Source organism: Coregonus lavaretus (assembly GCF_964263955.1).
Source record: "Coregonus lavaretus genome assembly, chromosome: 31".
NCBI lineage: Eukaryota > Metazoa > Chordata > Actinopteri > Salmoniformes > Salmonidae > Coregonus > Coregonus lavaretus.
Window position 1 is genome coordinate 16,167,315 of NC_140018.1, and position 11,841 is coordinate 16,179,155.

General features: G+C 41.5%; 1 protein-coding gene across 1 annotated transcript; it reads left to right on the forward strand.

The window, feature by feature from the left end:
- The first annotated feature begins 1,245 nt into the window (after positions 1–1,245).
- tmem18 (transmembrane protein 18) lies at positions 1,246–3,080 on the forward strand. Its single transcript, XM_084148999.1, has 5 exons — positions 1,246–1,442; positions 1,781–1,898; positions 2,039–2,093; positions 2,204–2,297; positions 2,396–3,080. The coding sequence occupies exons 1-5, from the start codon at positions 1,350–1,352 to the stop codon at positions 2,492–2,494; spliced, it is 459 nt and encodes a 152-aa protein (XP_084005125.1). The 5' UTR covers positions 1,246–1,349; the 3' UTR covers positions 2,495–3,080.
- The last annotated feature ends 8,761 nt before the right edge of the window (positions 3,081–11,841 follow it).

Here is an 11,841-nt window from a genome sequence, read left to right on the forward strand (position 1 = left end):
ATTTGGGTCTATGGTTCAATGAGCGAAATACATGGAAAGATCATGTCATAAATGTTGAAACAAAGTGTAACAAGGTGGTGAATCTTATGCATTCGGTCTCTGGTTATGAATGGGGTGCTGATAGACAATCGTTTATGGATATTTATAGAGCTCTGATCAGGATAACAATTGATTTTGGGTAAATAGTTAATGGAACAGTGGTGAAGACTTGGCTTCAAAGGCTGGACAGAATCCAGTATATAGCTTTAAGGATATGTATTGGTGCATTTAAATCAACATCTGTATGTGCCTTACTAGTGGAGGCAGGTGAAATGCCTTTGGATATACGGCGTAAAAAATGGTCATTAGCTTATTGGGTTAGGTTGCAAGGCTGTGAGGTTAAGCATCCCACTGTTACTGTTCTAGATGACTGTTGGGAATATACTAGTAGACAAGGCAGTGGTTTTGGTTGGACAGTTGGAAAGCTTGCTGATGAGAGTGGTTTGAGGGAGTTGGAGGTTGGCCCTTCTGTGGTGATAGGGGATGTTCCTCCATGGTTACTCCCAGATCCTGTTGTTGATCTAACCTTGGTAGAGAAAAGGAAATATTGGTCAGAAGTCAGTGATATAGGGAAACTGGTTGACAATTACATTGGTAGAAGTTTTTATGCTTTTTTACTGCTTTTTACAGATGGATCCAAGGACCCAGATAGTGGGTACACAGGAGCAGGCGTTTACATTCCTGAATTTGATATGTAGAAGACTAACAGATGAACTGTCAGTATACTCAGTTGAACTGTTGGCGATAGTAGTTGCCCTCCAGTGGGTGGAGGACGTTCAACCTGTTAGAATTATAGTATGCGCAGATTCTCTGTCAGTATTGAATAGTCATCTGGTAAATCTAATTTTGGGGATGGGAGAGGGTCTATTAGAAGTTAGTAGGGCTCTTTTTTTTCTTCTCAGAAGTACTGAGTCAGCGTCGTCCAGGGTAGGGGAGGGAATGGCCGGCAGGGATGTAGCTCAGTTGATAGAGCATGGCGTTTGCAACGCCAGGGTTGTGGGTTCGATTCCCACAGGGGGTAAGAAAAAAAATAATGTATGCACTAACTGTAAGTCGCTCTGGATAAGAGCGTCTGCTAAATGACTAAAATGTAAATGTTAGGTAGGAGGATTTAGAAATGTTGTACACCGTGATTGACCACACACTCCAGCACGGTAGGTGGCGGCATGCAGCTTTAACGTTTGTTTGCGAACCTCCCTTATATAATAGAAGAGGAAGGGGTGGCGTCAATTTTCGGCGACGGAGGATGCGTTTGTTCCGCATTCGTTTCTTGTGTTTACACGGTAGTTGAGAACGTGTATTTTGTCAAGATGACTGATCAGAAAGCACAAAATATAAGCTCTATTCCAATCGATGGATTTAGCAATATGCGAATCACATCAATATGGACATTTCTGATGTCTGTACGTTTGGTTTGTCTTTCTTATTCCTCGGGAAATGTATATTGGATGCTAGCTTGCCTTAGCAAAGATGAGTTAGCCTAACTAGCTTAGCTTGAGAGCTAGCTATCTTTGTTGTGTTCTCTGCTAGTCAAAGTAGAGATATATATTACAAGATTAAATAGATTAAGTTAAAAAGATATATCTGACCAGTTATCTGGTTGTTGTGTTGCTTATGAGTTAGCTTGCTGACTATCTAGTAGCTAGTATCAATGCCAACCCACTGTCCAATAACATGATGCTGTTTATTGTTTGGAAATGTAGCTAGCTAGCTAAACCACTGTTTGATTTCATGTCTGCAGATACAGTGGTCTGAGCCGTGGCTTATTGGACTTCTGGTGTTCCATGCTGTCTGTCTCCTCGCAACTCTCCTGACACGCAGATTCTACGGAGTGCAAATATGCCAGTTCCTGTTTATGGGTAAGTGGATGTGTGTTTCTACTACTACCATATCGTTGGTTAGATGTCATGTGATTTGTATCTTTTAAAATCACTACACATTTTATGCACAAACATTTATTCATGCCATCCAGTAATTGCTGTTTCCCCTCTCTCCACAGTATGCATGGTGTACAGCGCTGAATATCTGAACGAGGTGGCAGCCATGAACTGGAGGTAAAGATCTCATCGAGCTGCAGTACATTGTATACTCCTGGGGGAAAATATGTTGACTGTTTTATTAGTAATTTAGTTAGTGAGAAACAACTTATTTTGTAATTTCACAGGTCATTTTCCAAGTTCCAGTACTTTGATTCAAATGGGATGTTCATATCTTTGGTCTACTCCATTCCCCTTCTGCTCAACACAATCGTCATTGTTGTAAGTTTTAAACGTTATTCTCAACCATTAAATCCCAAGTGAAAGAGAGCTGATCGTAGGCCTGTGTTAACAGATCTGTGCATGTGTGTGTGTCTCAGGCGTTGTGGGTGTACAGGACGTTCTCCACCATGATAGAGCTGAAGACCCTGCAGCTGAAGAGAAAGGCCCGCAGAGAGCAGAACAAGAAGACTGACTAATCACCCTCCTCTGGGACCTCCATTGGGTTCAGTGGGGTGTTGATGCTGGGAATCACCTCAACTGCCATGTTAGCTTGGCTAACATGGTGCCACATCAGCATCACATGGCAAACATCTGCATCACAACATGGTTGGTTCCAGTGCTTCGACTGCCTAAACTTTTTGAAAGGTAGATCTGCACTGTGTTTGTATTAACTACAGTATGAGAAGAGTGGAGGGGGGATCACTATTGTCTTCCATCTTTTCAATGGGTAAATCTCACACCTGCGTTGCTTATATACTTGCCCAAGTTGACTTCCCTCTGCAAATCAGAACAGACTGGATGGTTGAAGAAGTATGGTTGTGGTCAAGTTGCCATTTTTCATTAAGTGAATATCGTTTGATAGAATACAGTGTACATATAAAACATTTATTAAGGGGACCAAATATGTTACCAAACATTTATTTAAAAAAGTATTAATATTATGTGATGAGAAGGTAGCTTACTTGTTCTGCACAACAGTGTAATGCTCATGGCAAATATTGTCGTTATTTTGCTTGTAGTGATAATGGTTATGGATAATAAAATATTTTATTGAGGCATAAATGCAATTTTTTTGGGACCCCTTCTATAATGTGAATTCATGGAACCATGTGAATCCATTCCTTCACTTATTCTGTTCTCTACTAGTCCACAAGAGGGCGATAGTGACCCAATGACCACATGCTCTGTGCTCCATCACCCTCTGCGGGGTTGTAAACAACCGGATAAATCTGGTTTTCAGGGGAAATGGAAAGAGAGGACATTAACAAGGCGACACTCCATCTTAACTCCTCCTCCATATTTACTGGATTGGTTCAACAGTGGAGAAGAGAACCTCCCAGACAGTTTTTTTCCCTCCCCGGCGGGACCAGAATCGCTGCGACATTAGGTTAGTGCTCCATAAGGAGAGACAAAAAGGATCAATAGCGAAGGAGCCTTTAAAGATGATTAACAGTGTAGATCAATGCATGATGCTACAATGAATATATGATTTATTTCACCGGGTCAAAGCAGATAAAATACCAAGGGTGTTATCATGTTGATCTTTGGCAGATACTAAGAAAACATAAGCTACGTTTACAAAAAGGCCGACCCTTCAAAAGAGGTCCAGTAACTCACATCCCATATTTCACTCTTTATCTCAGAGGAGAGAGGAGGGACGTCTGATTCCAGCTGCGTGTAATTTATTCACGTTCTTTATTTTCCCAGATGCGTCCGACGTGTGTTGGTATGCGGTTCCTGTGTTGGTATGCGGTTCCTTTCCTGATCTGCCAAGGTTGATAGCTACGGACGTGATCGTGTTCTCGGTTGCAATCATGTTCTGAAAGTCATCTGAGGAGTTAAAGAGGAGGAGGGTCTTGGCAGGGCATTCATTCTCTGGTGTGTGGGGTTGCATGCTGAGGCCTGATGTTTTCCCCCTTCATGATAGCTATGCAGTGATTCCCCTGCCAAAAGATAGGCTTTAGAAGTCCTCCTCCTATGGTGAGGATAGACAGGTGCTTGCTCATCCATACTGGTTTACATGCATGCACAATACCTAATCTTCTGAATATGTTCTGGGTATAACCAAATCTGGGAATATGTAAAATCAAAGAGGATTCAGACAGAGGGAGAATTAAATGGAAGTATGAAAAAGAGACTATGGAAACCATATGTGGAAACTTAGCCACTTCTGAATTCTAAGCACGATATAGATTTGAAAAAGCTAACAGGTGCTTAAACTCTCGTCCAGTTGAATTCTGTGCTTGGTTGCTACAGTATCTTGGTTCTGGCTGAGCCCTTGATTACATGTTGTCGAATCAGAGTATGGTCTCTCATACATTTGTGAGCTCGCCTAACTATTTTCTGACAAAGTGCATTGTCAGGGTTTGCGGTGTTGTGGCCTGCAGATGCCCAAAACCTCATGTTGTTTGGATCTGTGAATGATTCACCACCCATCTCTCTCACCTTGTAGGCCTTGTCAGGGAATTCCTGTTTGATTCCATTCCCAGATTCCGGCCTGGCCATTGCAGTGCCGAGGAAACTGTTAGAAACGTTCCCAACCTTAGTCCATGTTGTGAATCGGATTTCAGACAAGCATCTGCAAACCATCCTAACAAACCCTTGGCACAGGTCCTTGGCAAACCCAGTTGAAATAACAAGGAGCGAGCAGATACTGCCAGCTTAAAAAAAAAAAAAAAAGATCCCCCTCAACCCCTGAAAACTTCACCCTGTTGCAGTTCCGATTATTATTACATAGATGCCGACATGCTTTGACTGTTGCCACTAAGTTAGCTGGAAGCGGAGTAGATCTTGCAGATGTTTTTGATTGCACCCCCATCTGTGCTGAATGACAAACCAAATAAACACCAAACATTGTAAATATACCTGGGAGATAAACAAATATTCTAATTCTGTGTTGCTTACAGCTTAAATCAACTGATGTGAACAGTAAGCAATGACATCACAATATGACTATTAGTTGATCTCTATTGGAGTCTCATTCTGTGCATTGTGCTCTTTCTCAAGCACTTCCCTGACTGTGTGAGGTATAATGAGGTCATAAGATTAGACTTTGATATACCTGTATAGAATCATCCTGGCCAGGTTGGAGAGGAGAAAGGTGGCCAGTACTACATGCAGGTAGCCTAGCGGTTAGAGTGTTGGGCCATAAACAGAAAGGTCGCTGGTTCAAATACCTGAGGGGGCAAGGTACAAAATCTGCCAAAGTGCCCTTGAGCAAGGCACTTAACCCTCATTTGCTCCAGGGATGCCGTACTGCTATGGCTGATCCTGTAAAACAACACATTTTACTGCACCTATCCGGTGTATGTGACAATAAAACATCCTATTATTATTACATAGATGCCAATATGCTTTAAATATATGGGAGTTGCCACTAAGTGAGCTGGAAGCGGAGTGGACAATCAGAGTAAACTGAGTTTACTGTAAGTGTCCTTCCCTCATTATTGTGTTGTAACTGATCCTTTTAATTTGAGTGAGTGGGGGTTTTGTGTGTTTTCACATCCACCACCAAGTGACCACACGGCTCTGATGGTATACCATCCTGCCTCGTTATGGTATGTGACACGCTTTTCCCATCATCCTCTCTGACGTGGGCATCCTTCTTCCCAGTCACGTGACGCAAGTGTCCAGGTTTCCCGTCACATCATCCTGCTCTGATGACAGCGCAGGGTAGCTTGAACTCACTCACGAAACCGGATATGGCAGCACACAGAATACACACACACACATGCACGCACACACAAATAAATAGACATTTGTACATTTACTGTACATGCAGAGAGCCATGCACTACACACACTAACACACACTTACAGTGGCTTGCGAAAGTATTCACCCCCTTGGCATTTTTCCTATTTTGTTGCCTTACAACCTGGAATTAAAATGGATTTGTATCATTTGATTTACACAACATGCCTACCACTTTGAAGATGCAAAATATTTTTTTATTGTGAAACAAACAAGAAATAAGACAAAAATAATGAAAACTTGAGCGTGCATAACTATTCACCCCCCCCAAAGTCAATACTTTGTAGAGCCACCTTTTGCAGCAATTACAGCTGCAAGTCTCTTGGGGTATGTCTCTATAAGCTTGGCACATCTAGCCACTGGGATTTTTGCCCATTCTTCAAGGCAAAACTACTCCAGCTCCTTCAAGTTGGATGGGTTCTGCTGGTGTACAGCAATCTTTAAGTCATACCACAGATTCTCAATTGGATTGAGGTCTGGCCTTTGACTAGACCATTCCAAGACATTTAAATGTTTCCCCTTAAACCACTTGAGTGTTGCTTTAGCAGTATGCTTAGGGTCATTCTCCTGCTGGAAGGTGAACCTGCGTCCCAGTCTCAAATCTCTGGAAGATTGAAACAGGTTTCCCTCAAGAATTTCCCTGTATTTAGCGCCATCAATCACTCCTTCAATTCTGACCAGTTTCCCAGTCCCTACCAATGAAAAACATCCCCACAGCATGATGCTGCCACCACCATGCTTCACTGTGGGGATGGTGTTCTCGGGGTGATGAGAGGTGTTGGGTTCGCGCCAGACATAGCGTTTTCCTTGATGGCCAAAAAGCTCAATTTTAGTCTCATCTGACCAGAGTACCTTCTTCCATATGTTTGGGGAGTCTCCCACATGCCTTTTGGCGAACACCAAACGTGTTTGCTTATTTTTTTCTTTAAGCAATTGCTTTTTTCTGGCCACTCTTCTGTAATGCCCAGGGGGGATGTTCAAAGTTTTGGATATTTCTTTATAACCCAACCCTGATCTGTACTTCTCCACAACTTTGTCCCTGACCTGTTTGGAGAGCTCCTTGGTCTTCATGGTGCCGCTTGCTTGGTGGTGCCCCTTGCTTAGTGGTGTTGCAGACTCTGGGGCCTTTCAGAACAGGTGTATATATACTCAGATCATGTGACACTTAGATTACACACATGTGAACTTTATTTAACTAATTATGTGATTTCTGAAAGTAATTGGTTGCACCAGATCTTATTTAGGGGCTTCATAGCAAAGGGGGTGAATACATATGCACACACCACTTTTCCGTTATTAATTTTTTAGAATTATTTGAAACAAGTTATTTTTTTCATTCCACTTCACCAATTTGGACTATCTTGTGTATGTCCATTACATGAAATCCAAATAAAAATCTATTTAAATTACAGGTTGTACTGCAACAAAATAGGAAATACACCAACGGGGATGAATACTTTTGCAAGGCACTATACATACAGAGAGCCACACACACACCAACAAATTCACATACACACGCAGCCTCTTTTCGTCTCTCTTGCTCACACCCACATGTGACACGCAATGCACATGCAAACTCAAACACACCGGAAGCTACTCTACTGAGAAATGGAAGCACTTGTGCTAAAATGTTTCCTAGAAAGTATCACTACAGCAAAGCCACTTGCCTGATACTACCAGCATTTATTGGCGAGATAGAGAGCATACAGGGGCTGATCCTTCTGGTTACAGAGCATTGTCGTTTCCGATTAGCGTTGTCTGATGTACAGTGCCTTCAGAAAGTATTCATACCCCTTGCCTTATTCCACATTTTGTTGTTACAGACTGAATTCAAAATTGATAAAATATTTATTTTCCTCTAACCCATCTGCACACAATACCCCATAACGACAAAGTCAAAACCTGTTTTTAGACATTTTTGCTAATTTATAGAGAATTTAATACAGAAATATCTCATTTACGTAAATATTCAAACCCCTGAGTCAATACTTTGTAGAAGCACCTTTGGCAGTGATTACAGCTGTGAGAGAGCTTTCCACACCTGGATTGTGCAACATTTTCCCATTATTTCTTTCAAAATTCTTCAAGCTCTGTCAAATTAGTTGTTGATCATTGCTAGAGAACCATTTTCATGTCTTGCCATATATGTTCAAGTAGATTTAAGTTAAAACTGTAACTCGGCCATTCAGGAACATTCACTGTTTTCTTGGTAAGCAACTCCAGTGTAGATTTGGCCTTGTGTTTTAGGCTATTGTTGTGCTGAAAGGTGAATTCTTCTCCTAGTGTCTGGTGGAAAGCAGACTAAACCAGGTTTCCCTCTAGGATTTTGCCTGTGCTTAGCCCCATTCCATTTATTTATTATCCTGAAAAACTCACCAGTCCTTAACGATTATAAGCATACCCATAACATGATGCAGCCACCACTATGCTTGAAAATACAGTATGGAGATTGTAGTCAGTAATGTGTTTGTATTGGATTTGTCCTAAACATAACACTTTGTATTCAGGACAAAAAGTAAATTGCTTTGCAACATGTTTTGCAGTATTACTTTAACGACTTGTTGCAAACAGGATACATGTTTTGGAATAGTTTTATTCTATACAGGCTTCCTTCTGTCAATTAGGTTAGTATTGTGGAGTAACTACAATGTTGCTGATCCATCCTCAGTTTTCTCCAATCATTAAACTCTGTAACTGTTTTAAAGTCACCATTGGCCTCATGGTGAGATCCCTGAGCGGTTTTCTTCCTCTCTGGCAACTAAGTTAGGAAGGACGCCTGTATATTTGTAGTGACTGGGTGTATTGATACACCGTCCAAAGTGTAATTAATAACTTCACCATGCTCAAAGGGATATTCAATTTCTGCTTTTTTAACCCATCTACCAATAGGTGGCCTTCTTTGCGAGGCATAGGAAAACCTACCTGGTCTTTGTGGATGAATCTGTGTTTGAAATTCACTGTTCGACTGAGGGACCTTACAGTTAATTGTATGTGTGGGGTACAGAGATGAGGTAGTCATTAAAACATTTTAAACACGATTATTGCACACAGAGCATCTTCACAAGGTCCTTTGCTGTTGTTCTGGGTTTGATTTGCACTTTTCGCACCAAAGTACGTTCATCTCTAGGAGACCGAACGTGTCTCCTTCCTGCGCGGTATGACGGCTGCGTGGTCCCATGGTGTTTATACTTGCGTACTATTGTTTGTACAGATAAACGTGGTACCGCCAGGCGTTTGGAAATTGCTCCCAAGGATGAACCAGACTTGTGGAGGGTCTACCATTTTTTTTCTGAGGTCTTGGCTGATTTATTTTGATTTTCCCATGAGGTCAAGCAAAAAGGCACTGAGTTTGAAGGTAGGCCTTGAAATACATCCACAGGTACACCTCCAATTGACTCAAATGATGTCAATTAGCCTATCAGAAGCTTCTAAAGCCATTACATCGTTTTCTGGAATTTTCCAAGCTGTTTAAAGGCACAGTCAACTTAGTGTATGTAAACTTCTGACCCACTGGAATTGTGATACAGTGAATTATAAGTGAAATAATCTGTCTGTAAACAATTGTTGGAAAATTACTTGTGTCATGCACAAAGTAGATGTCCTAACCGACTTGCCAAAACTATAGTTAACAAGAAATTTGTGGAGTGGTTGAAAAACTAGGTTTAATGACTCCAACCTAAGTGTATGTAAACTTCTGACTTCAACTGTATATCCACAGTAAAACGAGTCCTATATCGACATAACCTGAAAGGCCGCTCAGCCAAGAAGAAGCCACTGCTCCAAAACCGCCATAAAAAAGCCAGACTATGGTTTGCAACTGCACATGGGGACAAAGATCGTACTTTTTGGAGAAATGTCCTCTGGTCTGATGAAACAAATATAGAACTGTTTGGCCATAATGACCATTGTTATGTTTGGAGGAAAAAGGGGGATGCTTGCAAGCCGAAGAACACCATCCCAACCGTGAAGCACGGGGGTGGCAGCATCATGCTGTGGGGGTACTTTGCTGCAGGAGGGACTGGTGCACTTCACAAAATAGATGGCATCATGAGGAAGGAACATTATGTGGATATATTGAAGCAACATCTCAAGACATCAGTCAGGAAGTTAAAGCTTGGTCGCAAATGGGTCTTAAAATGGACAATGACCCCAAGCATACTTCCAAAGTTGTGGCAAAATGGCTTAAGGACAACAAAGTCAAGTTATTGGAGTGGTCATCACAAAGCCCTGACCTCAATCCTATAGAAAATGTGTGGGCAGAACTGAAAAAGCGAGTGTGAGCAAGGAGGCCTACAAACCTGACTCACTTACACCAGCTCTGCCAGGAGGAATGGGCCTGAATTCACCCTACTTATTGTGGGAAGCTTGTGGAAGGCTACCCGAAACGTTTGACCCAAGTTAAACAATTTAAAGGCAATGCAACCAAATACTAATTGAGTGTATGTAAACTTCTGACCCACTGGGAATGTGATGAAATAAATAAATGCTGAAATAAATAAATTCTCTCTACTATTATTCTGACATTTCACATTCTTAAAATAAAGTGGTGATCCTAACTGACCTAAGACAGGGAATTTTTACTAGGATTAAATGTTAGGAATTGTGAAGAACTGAGTTTAAATGTATTTGGCTAAGGTGTATGTAAACTTCCGACTTCAACTGTATGTGACTTGTTAAGCACATTTTTCCTCCTGAACTTATTTAGACTTGTCATAAGAAAGGGGTTTAATACTTATTGACTTTTCAGTTTTTAATTTGTCATTAATTTGTAAGAATTTCTAAAAACATAATTCCACTTTGACATTATGGGGTATTGTGTGTAGGCCATTGACAAACAATCTACATTTAATCCATTTTAAATTCAGGCTGTAATACAAAAAAGTGCTGAAAAAGTCAAGGGTTGTGAATACCTTCTGAAGGCGGCAAATCTTTCAGTCTGATGGCAATAACACTGAGCGTGAGCAGGAAATGCATGGCCCTGCTTGAAATCATCTCTAGCAGGAACAGCCCAACTGGACAAGAAATAGAGAACTTACCTCACACACGCCTTTCGTAATCAAATCTAGAGTTACAGTGGCTTGCGAAAGTATTCACCCCCCTTGGCATTTTTCCTATTTTGTTGCCTTACAACCTGGAATTAAAATTGTTTTTTTGGGGGGTTTGTATCATTTGATTTACACAACATGCCTACCACTTTGAAGATGCAAAATATTTTTTTCTTGTGAAACAAACAAGAAATAAGACCAAAAAAACAGAACTTGAGCGTGCATAACTATTCACCCCCCCAAAGTCAATACTTTGTAGAGCCACCTTTTGCAGCAATTACAGCTGCAAGTCTCTTGGGGTATGTCTCTATAAGCTTGACACATCTAGCCACTGGGAGTTTTGCCCATTCTTCAAGGCAAAACTGCTCCAGCTCCTTCAAGTTGGATGGGTTCTGCTGGTGTACAGCAATCTTTAAGTCATACCACAGATTCTCAATTGGATTGAGGTCTGGGCTTTGACTAGACCATTCCAAGACATTTAAATGTTTCCCCTTAAACCACTCGAGTGTTGCTTTAGCAGTATGCTTAGGGTCATTCTCCTGCTGGAAGGTGAACCTGCGTCCCAGTCTCAAATCTCTGGAAGATTGAAACAGGTTTCCCTCAAGAATTTCCCTGTATTTAGCGCCATCCATCACTCCTTCAATTCTGACCAGTTTCCCAGTCCCTGCCGATGAAAAACATCCCCACAGCATGATGCTGCCACCACCATGCTTCACTGTGGGGATGGTGTTCTCGGGGTGATGAGAGGTGTTGGGTTTGCGCCAGACATAGCGTTTTCCTTGATGGCCAAAAAGCTCAATTTTAGTCTCATCTGACCAGAGTACCTTCTTCCATATGTTTGGGGAGTCTCCCACATGCCTTTTGGCAAACACCAAACGTGTTTGCTTATTTTTTTCTTTAAGCAATGGGTTTTTTCTGGCCACTCTTCTGTAAATCCCAGCTCTGTGGAGTGTACGGCTTAAAGTGGTCCTATGGACAGATACTCCAATCTCTGCTGTGGAGCTTTGCAGCTCCTTCAGGGTTATCTT